The 17,313-nt window shown below is 39.2% G+C and overlaps 1 protein-coding gene across 4 annotated transcripts in view; it reads right to left on the reverse strand.

Moving 5' to 3' along the window:
- Window positions 1-17,313, reverse strand: part of LOC133657492 (cytosolic purine 5'-nucleotidase-like) — a 139,534-nt gene that overhangs the window by 17,510 nt on the left and 104,711 nt on the right. For all 4 annotated transcript variants that reach the window (XM_062058891.1, XM_062058889.1, XM_062058892.1 and 1 more), the window contains 2 exons: window positions 5,400-5,570; window positions 5,128-5,179 (listed from right to left, as the gene is read on the reverse strand). In XM_062058891.1, the coding sequence (XP_061914875.1) occupies window positions 5,128-5,179; window positions 5,400-5,570 (223 nt within the window). The remainder of the gene's footprint in view (window positions 1-5,127; window positions 5,180-5,399; window positions 5,571-17,313) is intronic.

A 17,313-nucleotide genomic window follows, 5' to 3' on the forward strand; every position in this document is an offset into this window, starting at 1 on the left:
TTCTAGATGGCCTAAGGCTGATATATAGTGATGTTATGAGCTAGGTAACACAAAAACTCTATTATCCAGCATGCCACAGTAGTGCAGAGCATGCGCAGTAGCCACGTTTAGCCAGCAGCGGGATCTTGATGTTGATGAGCACCTTGTGGAGTAAACTTTAAGAACTCAGCCAACACGCCTTGTCTGCATCTCTTATGATTAAAAAAGACAACACATATATTTGCAAGGCCATTTTAAAGAAGGATATTTAAAGAGAAACTACATCTTGTGAGACAATATCAGCCAATCCCGGAAGCTCGAATGGTTTCTACAGACTGTGAGTTCAGATATGTTATTTCTTTATTTTTTCACGTTTAATATGTTTTTTGCAATTTTAATTTTGACAGTACCCCATAAGATATGTTTTAATTGCTGATGCGGGTTTATTGATTTTTAATTGCGCCAGAAAATAACCCGTTTTGTACACTGTTGGTGGTGATTCAATGCGCAGTAGTGCGTAAATGTGTTTCTGTATTTCTCCAGCAATGGTCATGTGGTGACATAAATGATGGTATTTTGAGAGGTACCGGTAATCATTGAAGTCGGATATCACTGAAGGCCTTGGTGGGAAACGCACGGCCCGCCACTGATGTATACACATATACATATACAAAACCCAAAACCAGTGAAGTTGGCACTTTGTGTAATTCGTAAATAAAAACAGAATACAATGATTTGCAAATCCTTTTCAATTTATATTCAATTGAATAGACTGCAAAGACAAGATATTTAATGTTCGAACTGAGAAACTTTCTTTTTTTTTTTTTCAAATAATCATTAACTTAGAATTTATTGGCAGCAACACATTGCAAAAAAGTTGCCACAGGGGCATTTTTACCACTGTGTTACATGGCCACCAACATGGAAACCTCCCAAAAATAATTTGACCTTGCTCATATATGAGGTTCCAATGACTGTGGTGGAGGGAATTGAGCGCAAAGTGAGCAGCAACCTCCATAGGTGGCTGGGCGTACCTCGCAGGTTGTGCAGCATTGCTCTGTATGGGAGCACTAACAAGCTCAGGCTCCTATTTAGCTCTGTCTGGTAGAAGTTTGTCGTGACTCGAGTAAGAGAGCATCTCCAAAACACTGGATTTAGAGATAAAGTATCTAGGGAATGTATTATTTTGAGGACAAGGAGGAAGCGCAAAGCAGGAGAGGTAGTAAAACACGGTGAGGCTCGCCTGCAGCACAAGCCCATTCTTGGAAATGTGGCACGTAGTCGTCCCTGGCTTGGATACTTTCCATTGACCCGCAAGCGGAAAGGATAGGCGCATGCTGGTTCAGGAAGAGGTGCGCTCTGCTGTGGAGGAAGAGCGACTTGCCAGTGCTGTGGCGATGCAGCCGCAGGGCCCCTGGATGAGGTGGGAGCAGGCGATGGAGCGGAATGTCACCTGGGAGGACATCTGAAAGTGGAAGCCCCAAAGGATCAAGTTTTTTATTCAAGGGGTTTATGACGTTCTACCCACCCCATCCAACCTCTTCTTATGGGGCAAGGTGAATATGCCAGCTTGTTCCCTCTGCTCCAGAGCTGGGACCCTCCAGCAAATCCTGAGCATCTGCTCCAAGGCTCTGAACGAAGGCTGCTATCGCTGTGGATATGACCAGTTCCTCAAGTTCTTCTAGGCAATCAGTAGGGGGATCGTAGCTGGCATTAACACCAGGCCTGGGTGGCCTGCTTTTAGCAGCCCAAGACTGGTTGATGTCAGTGGACCTAAAGCAGCAGCTAAGAATTCCATCTTTTATCACCCAGTCTGCCTTGAGAGCTGACGTAAGTCTCAGGTGCCGCAATCCTGCCCGAGCTGCCCTGAGAGGAAAGGATGGAGGAGGCTCAAGAGAAGGAGAGGGAAAATTATCAGGAACTTGTGGAGAACTGTCGGCTATTCCCTTAGCAAGGCCTATGGAACTTTGGGAATCACAGGGCAAAGCAGGACGAAAGCCATGCAGTCTGACATGGAGGCAGCAGTGAAGTCATCAAGATGGCTCTGGCTATAGAGGGGACACACATATATATATATATATATATATATATATATATATATATATATATATATATATATATATATATATATATATATATATATATATATATATATATATATATATATATATATATATATTAGGGCTGCAACTAACGATAAATTTGATAATCGATTAATCTGTCGATTATTACTTCGATTAATCGATTAATAATCGGATAAAAGAGACAAACTACATTTCTATCCTTTCCAGTATTTTATTGGAAAAAAAACAGCATACTGGCACAATACTTATTTTGATTATTGTTTCTCAGCTGTTTGTACATGTTGCAGTTCATAAATAAAGGTTTATTTAAAAAAAATAAAAATAAAATAAAAAAAGCTTCTGCGCATGCGCATAGCGTAGATCCAACGAATCGATGACTAAATTAATCGGCAACTATTTTTATAATCGATTTTAATCGATTTAATCGATTAGTTGTTGCAGCCCTAATATATATATATATATATATATAATACAGTGCAGGATAACCGGGGTGAGGGTGTTAAATGCAGAGCTGAAGCCCACAAACAGGATTCTAGCGTAGGTCCCTGGGGAGTCGAGGTGATGCAGGATGTGGTTCAGTCCCATATTGACTGCATTCTCCACCGACCTGTTTACCCTGCAGAGCGACCAGCAGGGGCCCTGTGATGTCCTTTAGTTGCCTCAACACCAGTCTCTCAAAGGACTTCATGACCAAAGACGTAAGGGTGACGGGTCTATAGTCATTGAGTCCTCTAATTGCAGGTTTCTTTAGGACTTGGTGGATGGTGGAGCTTTTGCAGCAACTGCTCCAGTGATGAATTAAAGATCTGCGTGAAGATGGAAGCCAGCTGCTCAGCACAGACTCTCAAGCAGGTGGGGGACACACCATTTGGTCCTTTATTACTGTGTAGCAGTGGTCCAGTGTATTAGCTCACCTGGTGGGGCAACTAATATGCTGTATCTATTTGGGGAGTTTGTGGGTTAGACTTTCTTAGTTAAAATCCCCTAAAATGATGAGCACAGAGTCAGGATTATTTTTCTCCATGTCTGCAGTATGGTCAGCCAGGTGCTGTAACGCCTCTTGTACGCAAGCCGGGGTCGGGAAGTAAACAGTGACCATAACAAATGAGGAGAACTCCAGCGGTGAATAAACTCAAGATAAAAGAAAAAATACTAAAAATGTAATAAAATTGTTTGCTCTATTTGCAAGCTCTGTTTGTTTGCGCTGTTTGTGAGCCCTGTTTGTTCGTTTGCTAACTATGTTTGATTGCTCTGATTGCTAGCTCTGTTTGTTGCTGTTGCCGATAAAAGTAAAAAGGAGCATCTGGCTCTGTTTGTTTCCATCTATGTTACAGTATTTATGCCTAATTTATGTCTAGAATTCCATAATTTATTCATGTCTATAACAGGTGAGATGTTTTTACTTGCTGGTCTTTAAAATCATGTGGATGCTGGTCTTTCAAATACTTGTCAAGTCATAACTTTTGTCAGCTTTGAAGAGGATTGTTTTAAAGCACCACTTTCAGGGCAGCATTACCCTTTCTAATTGTTTTGATGGCAAAATACTTCCTTATTGAGATTTATTAATGAGTAAAGTTGCCGCTTCTCCCATCTTCCCTGTTCAGCCTTTTCACTTGCTTTTTAACCACACTGTTTAGGCTCTCTGTTCATATACCATTACCGGCTCACAATAAAGTTAAAGTACCAATGATTGTCACACACACTCTAGGTGTGGTGAAATTTGTCCTCTGCATCTGGAATCATTTTGGTGATTTAACCCCCAATTCCAACCCTTGATGCTGAGTGCCATTATAGTCTTTGGTATGACTCGGGTGGGATTTGAACTCCAACCTACCGATCTCAGGGCGGACACTCTAACCACTAGGCCACTGAGATGGATACTGTACTGCAAATGTCAACGCAGGTGACAGCATTCACAAAAAAGAGAAATATTGTTTTTTTAAAGGCAGTAGAGTACCTTCTTTAATTTTTTAGTACCACGGTACTTTGTAAGTACAAGTATACAGAAAAGCCTATTTTCGGCCTTGACTATCCTTAACCTATACCGTATTTTTCGGATTATAAATCACTCGGGATTATACGTCGCACCGGCCAAAAATGCATAATAAAGAAGGAAAAAAACATATATTCGTCGCACTTGAGTATAAATCGCATTTTTGGGGGAAATTTACTTGATAAAATCAAACACCAAGAATAGACATTTGAAAGGCAATTTAAAATAAATAAAGAATAGTGAACAACAGGCTGATTAAGTGTACGTTATATGACGCACAAATAACCAACTGAGAATGTGCCTGGTATGTTAACGTAACATTTTATGGTAAGTCATTCAAATAACTATAACATATAGAACCTGCTATACGTTTACCAAACAATCTCTCACTCCTGATCGCTAAATCCGATGAAATCTTCCCCCTCGTTGTCGCTCCTGGTATGCGCCTCTAGCGTCCTTTCTTTCTGCTGCTTGATCGCCGTTTTCTGCTGCATATTTCACTACGTCCAGCTTGTAATCTGCAGTATATGATTTCCTTTTCGGTGCCATTTTTGTTCAGCCCTTCTCAGTTTTTATAAGTTACCGCCAATGTTGGTATGATCCAAATTAATAGCTACGGCAGTAGCATATAGCATATAGCAGTTAGCATCCCATGACCCACAATGCACTTCTGCCATGACCCTCCCCCGCCAAATTCTTATTGGTTGACGTGTGTATGACTTTTGCTGACATTTGCTTCGTCTCTTCCGTGAAGTAGATAAATAATATTATTTGATATTTTACGGTAATGTGTTAATAATTTCACACATAAGTCGCTCCTGAGTATACGTCGCACCCACGGCCAAACTATGAAAAAAACTGCGACTTATAATCCGCAAAATACGGTACCCATGTTGAATTGACAATAAAAAACTCTTGAATCATGAATCTATATTCAAACCTTTGGCCAACGTTTCTGGTCTGATTGGACACTTAAGCAAATTACAATTGAATTGAATTGCGTGGGAACAGTGACATCATACTAACATGTATGAACATGTAGTGGAAACAACACTAAGTATTCATACTCACTTATAAAGCTCAGCAAGTAAGCAGTCAAGAGATCGAAGCTCGTCAAATATGGCTGAGGAACAGAATTAGACACCATTGACATGCAGTGCTTTAAAGTATTTCAGGGTACTTTATTGGTAAATGAGGTATTGCTGTATATGAATCTTGGGAGGCATATTACTCACTGGTCAATAGTAAGTATTGCAATACATTTTTACTGCAATTACACAAAATAATGCGTGTGTGTGTGTGAACGTGTGTGTGTGTGTGTGTGTGTGTGTGTGCAATCTCACAGCTCTTTTCAGTCCACACATGAAGTTCCTGGGCCAATTCTGGTATTACCAGGAATGTTCTCCAACCTTGTCGCTTCTTCGACTTCAGAATGTCCCCAAAGATGTGGTCTCCAATGTAGATGATGTCTTTCCCCTTAACGCCCAACAAGTCACACACCATGTCAGAAGAACCTGTTGTACGAACATTTAAATGTTATAAATATACATATTCCTCATTGATCATATCAATTATGTAGACACTGCACTCTGTACTGTATTATGTAAATACTGCACTATGTATATACTGTTTTAAGTACACTATGTACTTTAAAATAGAACAGTACTTTTGTCAGTGAACTTAAAAAGTACAACAAAATTAGTTTTCAGTACAATAAGTTCAAGACAAAATATACAGTTACAGGGGCAGACAGAGGTCGGAAGGAAAGGTAAACATGGCTCTAGGCAAAGGCCGTCGCACTACCTCCTCTCTCCATATCTTCCCTGCTTGCCTCTTTGTCTTGTTTTGTTTAACTTTCTTGTAATTGATCAACTGGCCTCTAAACAAAACTGACAAGATCTCGGGTTGGGGGGAACCTGCCAGTTCTGTCAGAACGGTTGTTGCTGGACACACGATGGACTCTTGGGAGAAACAGGAGTGTCACATGCCTGGCGACACTTCAGTCGAGGACGTTAAAGATATCTACCTATTCGGAAGCATAACAGGACATCTGCTGATTTGAGTAAACGTCGCCCTTGCGATTAAATTGGAAGATGCAGGCAGCCGTTCAAGGTGCCCTAAAGGTGCCACAAATGATTGGAGGATGCGGGCAGAGCATGGACACTCAGATTTTTGTGGTTTTGGACTAAACTAGAAGAATGTGGCAGGGCATACATGTCATCACGGACATTAAAGCTGCCCCCGTCCCTGTGACAACATCATCAGCTTCTTAACGACCTAAACAACCACTTTGCAAAGTTTGAGGCACTTAACACCACTCCGGCGAGGAAATCCATCCCTCGCCCTGATGAGCAGCCGCTCAACCTGGACACAGCGGATGTCCGGACAACCCTGAGGGGAGTGAACCCCCGGAAAGCAGCGGGACCTGATGACATTCCGGGCAAGGTGCTTAAGGGATGTGCAGACCAGCTTGCTGGGGTTCTCACAGATATCTTCAACGCCTTACTGAACCAGGCTGTGGTGCCATCAGGTTTTAAGAGGGCCACAATCATTCCAGTACGTAAAAAACCCACAATCTCCTCCCTCAATGATTATCGCCCCGTAGCACTCACCCCCATCATAATGAAGTGCTTCGAGAGGCTGGTAAAGAAATACATTGTCTCCAGACTTCCCCCCACATTTGACCCATACCAGTTTGCTTATCGCCCTAACCGCTCCACAGAGGACGCCATCTCCTCTTCACTCCACCTGAGCTTAGAACATCTGGAAGGAAAGGACGTGCGAATGTTGTTTCTGGACTTCAGCTTGGCATTTAACACCATCATCCCGCAGCACTTAGTGAGCAAACTGGCCCCCCTTAGATTCAGTACCCCCCTATGCAACTGGCTGCTTGACTTCCTCACAGACAGACCCCAGTCTGTGAGAGTGGGCGACAACACCTCTAGTGCCATCTCCCTGAGCACCGGCTACCCCCAGGGCTGCGTCCTGAGTCCACTGCTGTTCACATTGATGACCCATGACTGCTGCGCCAGGTCCACTACTAACCACATTGTTAAGTATTTGGACGACACAACAGTAGAGGGCCCATCCGTGAAAACAACGACATGGACTACAGGGAGGAGGTGAAACATCTGGTTGACTGGTGCAGAACCAACAACCTGGTCCTGAACGTCGACAAGACCAAGGAGATCATCGTTGACTTCAAGAGGCATCAGTCCAGCCACACTCCACTATTCATCAACAGCACAGCAGTGGAGATAGTAAGCAGCACCAAGTTCCTGGGGGTGCAGATAACTGACAATATGACCTGGTCCCTACACACCGGAGCTCTTGTAAAAAGAGCTCAGCAGCGCATGCACTTTTTGCGTCGGATGAAAAGAGCACAGCTACCTCCCCCCATTCTCTCCACAGTCTACAGAGGCGCTATAGAGAGCCTACTGACCAACTGCATCTCTGTCTGGACTGGAGCCTGCAGTGCCTCAGACTGGAAGTCTCTGCAGAGAGTGATGAGGACGGCGAAAAAGATCATCAGGACTCTTCTTCCTTATATCCAGGAAATCGCAAAAAGCCGCTGCCTGACCAGGGCTCAGAAAATCTGCAGAGACTCCTCCCACCCTCACCAAGGACTGTTTTCACTGCTGGACTCTAGAAAGAGGTTCCGTAGCCTCCGTAGCAGAACCTCCAGGTTCTGTAACAGCTTCTTCCCTCAGGCCATAAGACTCTTGAACGCATCATTATAATCCCCTCAATTCCCCCCAAAAACTGATTAACTCGCTGGAATATAAAGACAATATAACATACATCCATAAACGTGGATGCATACTCAAAAGTGCAATATATTTATCTGTACAGTAATCTATTTATTTATATCTACACCTTATTGCTCTTTTATCCTGCACTACAACGAGCTAATGCAACAAAATTTCGTTCTTATCTGTACTGTAACGTTCAAATTTGAACGATAATTAAAAAGAAAGTATAAGTCTATGTCTAAGTCTAAGATGTGATTGAGGCTCATCGGGGCGTGTTGCTCTCACACACATAGCTTGCCTTATCATCGTGTGCCAGTAAAACTCGCCGGAAACACTGCCTCGCCCTGGAGGTTTAACTCTTTTTATGAAAAAGGTAATGATCTGGTTCACATATAGAAACTTTATTATGACTTTTACTTACTCCATTTAGTCAAGTTTGATGTTAGACTTAGACTTCCTTTTTCCTTTTTCTTGGTTCACTTGTTCTCACAGCCAAGGACCTCACAGACTGTGGTTTAGCATTTTTTTCATGTTAGAAAAAGTCACATTAGATCTTTGTTTTGTTCACATTTAATGAAATTAATGAAAATATTTTATAATTACTGTATATTTAACTAACTTAAGAAGATTAATTCACTGTATACAGTAAGTGCTAGATTTTTATCCACGTCAAAGATACCTAGTGACATCATTATGTTTATTTGTCTTTAAAAAAAACTGCTCAACGACGTTGGGCAAAATCTAACCAATCCGATTCGACTATTAGTTCAGAACAATCCTATTAATATATAAATTCTGTACTTTGTATATACTGTATTATGCATATACTTAATGCTATAGATACAATACTATGTATATAATAACAGATTTGATTTACAAAAGTTAATGGTAAAATAAAATGAATCAAAAGTTAGCTCTTAACAGATAAAATTCTAAATACCAAAAGCATCATAACCCAGTCCACTATGCTGCTTGATGATCTGAGGTAAAGGAAGATGGACTTTTTTAATCAATCCGGGATGAGACAGGAAGTCAGTGCCAGTGGTTTTAAGGTGATAGTGATCATATCATTCATGTTGTTATTCTGGGTTTTATGTGTGTATATACAGTAAATACAGCATATATATATATATATATATATATATATATATATATTTATATATATATACACATATATATATACAGTGGGGCAAAAAAGTATTTAGTCAGCCACCCATTGACAATCAATGGGTGGCTGACTGAATACTTTTTTGCCCCACTGTATATATATATATATATATATATATATATATATATATATATATATATATATATATATATATATATATATATATATATATATATATATATATATATATATATATATATATATATATATATATATATATGTATGTGTGGGAAAAAATCACAAGACTATTTCATCTCTACAGGCCTGTTTCATGAGGGTTTCCTCAATCATCAGGAGATTAAGACATATATATATATATATATATATATATATATATATATATATATATATATATATATATATATATATATATCCATCCCATCCATCCATCTATTTTCTACCGCTTATTCCCTTCAGGGTCGCTGGGGGCTCTGGAGCCTATCTCAGCTACAATCGGGCGGAAGGTGGGGTACACCCTGGACTAGTCGCCACCTCATCGCAGGGCCAACACAGATAGACAGACAACATTCACACTCACATTCCCACACTATATATACATATACATATATATATATATATTCATATATATATATATATATATATATATATATATATATATATATATATATATATATATATATATATATATATATATATATAGACTGTCGAGTTTCAGATGAAAGTTCTCTTTTTCTGGCCATTTTGAGCGTTTAATTGACCCCACAAATGTGATGCTCCAGAAACTCAATCTGCTCAAAGGAAGGTCAGTTTTGTAGCTTCTGTAACGAGCTAAACTGTTTTCAGATGTGTGAACATGATTGCACAAGGGTTTTCTAATCATCAATTAGCCTTCTGAGCCAATGAGCAAACACATTGTACCATTAGAACACTGGAGTGATAGTTGCTGGAAATGGGCCTCTATACACCTATGTAGATATTGCACCAAAAACCAGACATTTGCAGCTAGAATAGTCATTTACCACATTAGCAATGTATAGAGTGTATTTCTTTAAAGTTAAGACTAGTTTAAAGTTATCTTCATTGAAAAGTACAGTCCTTTTCCTTCAAAAATAAGGACATGTGACCCCAAACTTTTGAACGGTAGTGTATATATATATATATATGTATATATATATATATATATATATATATATATATATATATATATATATATATATATATATACATATATATATATATATATATATATATATATATATATATATATATATATATACAGTATATGCTGATTTTGCAGGTTTTCCCAATTACATAGCATATCGAAGTATCGAATCTCTATCATAGGTCTCTTCAACAGTCAGTGAAAGAATCCAAACCAAAAATTCAGAAAACATTTTTTTAATTGTTAATCCGCATTTTATTGCATGGAATAAATATTTGCTCACCTACCACCCAGTAAGAATTCTGTCTCTCACAGACCTGTTAGTGTTTCTGTAGGAAATCCTTCCGCTCTCCACTCATTACCTGCATTAACGGCACCTGTTTGAAATCGTTACCTGTATAAAAACACCTCTCCACACACTCAATCACACAGACTTCAACCTCTTCACAATGGCCAAGACGAGAGCTGTGTAAATGACATCAGACATACAGATGTAGACCTGCACAAGGCTGGGATAGGCTACAAGACAATAGGCAAGCAGCTTAGGGAGAGGGCAACAACCGGTGGCGCAATTATTCAAAAAATGGAAGAAGTTCAAGACCACGATCCATCTCCCTCGGTCTGGGGCTTCATTAAAGATTTCACCTCGTGGAACATCCAAGATCATGAGGACAGTAAGGGATCAGCCCAGAACTACACGACAGGACCTGGTCAACCACTGGAACCAGTCTCCAAGAAAACGATCAGTAACACACTATGCCGTCATGGATTCAAATTCTGCAGCGTTCGCAAGGTCTCCTTGCTCAAGCCAGCGAATGTCAAGGCCCGTTTGAAGTTTGCCAGTGATCATCTGGAGGATTCAGAGGAAAAATAGGACAATGTTTTATACGAGTACAATCTCAAGAACACCGCTCCAACCGTGAAGCATGAAGGTCGCAACATCATTTTTTGGAGATGCTTTTCTGCAAAGGTTACAGGACAATTGTATTATATTGAGGGGGAGATAAATGGGGCCATGTATTGTGAGATCTTGGCCAACAATCTCCTTCCCTCAGTAAGAGCATTGAAGATGTTGTGGCTGGGTCTTCTGGCATGACAACGACCCGAAACACAAAGCCAGGGCAACAAAGAAGTGGCTCCATAAGAAGCATTTCAAGGTCCAGAAGTGGCCTGGCAAGTCTCCAGACCTGAACCAAATTGAAAATCTTTGGAGAGAGCTGAAGGTCCGTATTTCCCCGCAACAGCCCCAAAACCTGAATGATCTGTATGGAGGAGTGGGCCAAAATCCCTGCTGCAGTGAGTGTGAGCTGGTCAAGAACTGTTGGATAAGCGCAGAGCAATCGGATTTAACAAAACCTCATGGAGCTGGACGCAATCTTACTTGGAGGGGAGGGAGCAGGTGGTAGAGGTGAACGGCACCGTGTCCCCCCCCCCCCCTCTCGGTGAGCTGTGGAGTCCCCCAAGGCAGTATATTGGGACCTTTACTGTTCCTAATATACATAAACGACATGTCATCGGCATGCGACTGTGAATTGTTTTTGTTTGCGGATGACTCTGCCTTGCTGGTATCCGGCAAGGACAAGTCACAGGTGGAGAAAATCCTCAGTGCTGAGCTCTGTAGAACTTGCACCTGGCTCGCTGACAACAAGCTATCCATGCACTTGGGTAAAACAGAATCCATCCTGTTTGGGTCCCACATCAAACTTAAGAAAGTCAATGACTTCACCATAAAAGTAGGTGACATTGTCATCACCAGGAAAGATGAGGTCGCCTACCTAGGTTCCATTCTAGAGGCTAACCTTTCCTGTGATAAAATGGCAACCAAGGTAATCAAAAAGGTTAACCAACGAACGAGATTTCTCTACAGAATTTCCTCTCTGGTCAACAAAAGCACCTTGAGGATTCTGGCGGGAACTCTTGTTCAACCCTTTTTCAATTACGCATGCACCTCCTGGTACCCTAGCACCTCCAAAACCCTCACATCTAAACTCCAAACATCTCAGAACAAGCTAGTCAGGTTACTTCTAGACCTCCACCCCAGATCACACCTCACTCCTACCCACTTCTCTAAAGTGGGCTGGCTCAAGGTGGAGGTCAGAGTTAAACAACTTGCACTGAGCCTAGTCTATAAAATCCGCTACACCTCCCTGATACCGAAGTACATGTCAAACTACTTCCTTAACGTAAATGACCGCCATAACCACAACACCAGGGGGTGCTCCACTAACCACGTTAAACCCAGATTCCGAACTAACAAAGGTCTTAACTCATTCTCTTTCTAACACATAGGGACGGCGTGGCGAAGTTGGTAGAGTGGCTGTGCCAGCAATCGGAGTGTTGCTGGTTACTGGGGTTCAATTCCCACCTTCTACCTTCCTAGTCACGTCCGTTGTGTCCTTGGGCAAGACACTTCACCCTTTGCCTCTGATGGCTGCTGGTTAGCGCCTTGCATGGCAGCTCCCGCCATCAGTGTGTGAATGTGTAAATGTGGAAATACTGTCAAAGCGCTTTGAGTACCTTGAAGGTAGAAAAGCGCTATACAAGTATAACCCATTTATCATTTATTATCAATGTGGAATGCGCTCCCAACAGGTATAAAAGAAAGGGCATCTCTATCCTCCTTCAAAACCGCAATAAAAGTTCACCTCCAGGCAGCTACAACCCTAAACTAACACCCTCCCCGGATTGCTAATAATCAAATGTAAACAATCAAATGCAGATACTTTTTCTTTTTCTTATGCCTTCTGATCTCTCTCTCTCTCTCTCTCTCTCTCTCTCTCTCTCTCTATGTCCACTACTTGATGTCCATACCCCCCCCCCCTCCTCCACACCCCTGATTGTAAATAATGTAAATAATTCAATGTGATTATCTTGTGTGATGACTGTATTATGATGATAGTATATATGATAGTATATATCTGTATCAAGAATCAATTTAAGTGGACCCCGACTTAAACAAGTTGAAAAACTTATTCGGGTGTTACCATTTAGTGGTCAATTGTACGGAATATGTACTTTACTGTGCAACCTACTAATAAAAGTCTCAATCAATCAATCAAAAACAGGAAATGTCTAATATCTGTAATTGCAAACAAAGGTTTCTGTACCAAAAATGTAATTGTTTTTTTGACGTATCAAATACGTATGTCATGTAATAAAATGCAAACTGATCATTTAAAAAGTCATACAATGTGATTTGCTGGAGTTTTGTTTTAGATTCTATCACTCGCCGTTGAAGAGTATCTATGATAAAGATTACAGACCTATACATGCTTTGTAAATGGGAAAACTTGCAAAATCAGCACTGTATCAAATACTTGTTCTCACTTTATATATATGTGTGTATATACATATATATATATACTGTATATATAATTATATATATACACATTAGGGCTGTCAAAGTTAAAGGTGCTATTTGTAATAATGCCATGTCTAGTCAAAACAACCAATTAGAAAGTCAGTGAGTGTGTCGCACCGCCCTCTTCGTCGAGCTACTGCCACTGGTAAAGTTACTTAACATGTCAGACCTTAGTAAATCTAAAAGGCGTCGTTATGATTCTCAACTTATTAATGACAAAGATAGGAACAAAACGAGGATTTGTATCGGGGATGTCTTTGAAAGATGGAGACGATGGAAGACGGAGAAGATTTTTTCATCTGACGCCAAACTTGCTAATTAACTACTTGATAGGTAAGTAAGGCATTGACAATTTCTTATTACTTGAAATAAATAGAAATGGACATTTCGTATGCAAACTATATTGTCCAATACAGTCTATGGTCTTGTCTAACAAAGCTAGTATGTTCGTGCAACAAATGCTTAGCATGCTCGCCAGGTCAATGACACATCGACATATAGGCTAATGGGGGAAATACATGTCCGTTAGTCTTACCGTTACAGTACAATACATCACACATAATTTCATATCATTTCTCTATACATCATGTCCGAAAAGGAGTAGAAAGAAGCAAAGCTTATTTAATCCTACACCTTTCCCACTTCAGAACATATGTTAATTTACTGTCTTCTTTTTGTAACAAAATTACATCAGTGAATGATCAATACAGCAGTTCTTGCAGTAGATAATTAAGTCAGTCATGATTAACATACTGAGATGAAGAATATCCTGTTTTCAATAAGTTTGAAGGTATTTCTCATAATTCTTCTTCCTTGTCCTTTGTAAGCACTATTAATTTGAACAATCTCTTAAACTGGATCATATCAGTACATTGTTTAACTTATTTGCTTATTCCATTCCATAGGTTAATTCCACATACTGATATGCTAAAGGTATTAAATGTTGTATGTGCATACAAATATTTTAAATTATATTATAACTAAGGTTATATTTCTCCTCTTCAGTTGAGAAGACTTGTTGTACATTCATGGGTGGCAGGTTATAGTTTGCTTTGTACATAATCTTAGCTGTTTGCAATTTTACCAAATCGTTGAATTTCAATATTTTTAAATCAATAAATGAATAGTTTTTATGTTCTCTGTCCCCAACATTATGTATCAGTCTAACTGATCTTATTTGTAACACGGTTAGTGAATGAAGTGCACATTTGTAGTTATTTCCCCATAGTTCTGCACAATAACTCAGATATGGTAACACTAGCGAGCAGTAGAGAATATGGAGTGATTTTTGGTCCAAAATATATTTTGCTTTATTCATTATTGAAATATTTCTTGCCACCTTATGTTGCATATTTCTAACCCCTGAAACAATGAAAAATCGTCTTACAATACGATCATGCTTTGTCAAAGATGTTTAATTATGTTATTCTGTGATATTTCTACCTGAATAAATGTTATCTGGCAGATTGAAATAAAGTGTGTTGTAATAGCAGCCGCGATATGACGGCGGTAGACTATCTTTGATCAAGTCAGCCTTTTATTTATGTTCACAATACCACTGTCGAACTGAAAGAGAAGCCCACACACATACACCGGCTCCTCCAAAAAAGTTATCTTTCTCTTTTTCTTTGCTCACACTGAGACACCTTCTAATACTGTAAGCATGCCTGCCACTGCCCTCTGCAGCACACATCGGATAATTACAGTTCACTGCACAGTATTCCCAGTATATTATTTGATAACCTGTTCTGATTGATAGTCCACAATGAATGTTTAACAGGCTAAATATTACAATTTATTAATAAACAGAGAAGGCTAAAACATTATTATGCAGAGATATGAACACCATTAACCTATACAACATGTAATGTACAGAATATCAGAACCCTTTATTCAGGTAGAAATATCACATTATACATTACCTAAAATCTTTGATAATCAAACCATGATCGTGACAATCTACATGTTGTGTTATCAACCGTGTATAAAGAGCTGGCCCATGGCTGGCACGGCTCCATGGAGGTGAGTGTTTGTCAAGTGCACGGTAAACATGATTTGCCCTTTTCCCCTCAATGACAGCATCTCAGTCACATTAGGCCAATTTCCACGACTTTCCGCACAGATTCTGTTTTTAGCAAACAAGGATTCTATTTGCAAATCCAATGACGCCTAAATCTATGGTTCTGTTTACTTCCACGTACATTTTAACAGGAAATAAGGCATTTAAAGTTCCGTTGTGTCTCTTTTTATGCTTTGCAGCGGCGCCTAAATGATTGTGACAGCGCATGTGTCATTATTACAACGATCAGCTGGGTAAAAAAATTACTGATATCCCTATCATTATTCCAGAATTTTAACGGTCTGCTTGGACCGACCCAATTAGGAACTAGTACCTAAAAATACTGGTACTCAGTATACATCCCTAGTCAGGATGGAGGGAAAGATGAATGCAGCAATGTATAGAGACATCCTGGATGAAAACCAACGCTTCTCATCCAACCTGATGGAGCTTGAGAGGTCCTGCAAAGAGGAATGCACACAACTTCCCAAAGATAAGTGTACCAAGCCTGTGGCATATTATTATATTTTTCCACTACAGATAAAACTACTGGAGATAAAAGTTGAAAGACACTATCGTGAACATTATTATTTTACTTTTGTTACACTGGATGTTTATATTGTCGGTGTAAAGAGCCTTAACTGATATATAAATATATAAAGTATGTATGTATGTATGTATGTATATATATATATATATATATATATATATATATATATATATATATATATATATATATATATATATATATATATATATATATATATATATACACTTATATAATATTGGAAAAATTATTTGATAATAGACTTCGTGGCTTCATTAGAAAGCACAAATTATTATCAGATTGTCAACATAGGTTCCGACAAAATAAGTCAACTTCATTAGCTTTAAGTGATTTAATAGAGAACATTACTAATGGTATCGAGAAGAACACATTTGTTATAGGAATTTTTATTGACCTGCAAAAGGCTTTCGATACCATTTACCACCAGATTTTGGTAAATACACTGGAAAGATATGGCATAAGGGGAGTGGCAGGGAAATGGCTGAAGAGCTACTTGAATGAAAGACAGCAGATTGTTCAGATCGACCAACATCAATCTACACCAGGGGTCCCCAAACTTTTTGACTCGGGGGCCGCATTGGGTTAAAACAATTTGGCGGTGGGCCGGGCTGTGTGTATATATATATATATATATATATATATATATATATATATATATATATATATATATATATATATATATATATATATATATATATATATATATATATATATATATATATATACATACTGTATATATATATATATATATATATATATATATATATATATATATATATATATTAGATATATATAGTGCACTTTCCGCGCGTGCGATGATGTCACATTATCGATGAGAAAATGCATTTTTAGACAATATGATTTGCCTGAGTGGCTAGAAGACACTGTGAGTAGCAAGCGGTACAAAGTGGATAAGAAAAACTGAAAAAAAAAGAAATTTAATTTTTTTAATACTTGGGACTTCACGCGGGCCTGATTTTGGACGCTGGCGGGCCGTAGTTTGGGGACCCCTGATCTACACTCATGAACATAACCTGTGGAGTCCCCCAGGGGTCAATACTAGGACCCACACTATTTATAATGTATATCAATGAAATATGTAAAGTATCAACACTGCTGAAGTTCATCCTCTTTGCTGATGATACAACCATTACATGTGCAGGTGACGACGTGAAGCAACTTCTGGCCTCTGTAACTGAGGAGATGATAAAGTTAAAAACTTGGTT

The sequence above is a fragment of the Entelurus aequoreus genome, linkage group LG09 (genome assembly GCF_033978785.1).
Source record: "Entelurus aequoreus isolate RoL-2023_Sb linkage group LG09, RoL_Eaeq_v1.1, whole genome shotgun sequence".
In the NCBI taxonomy this organism is placed as follows: Eukaryota; Metazoa; Chordata; class Actinopteri; order Syngnathiformes; family Syngnathidae; genus Entelurus; species Entelurus aequoreus.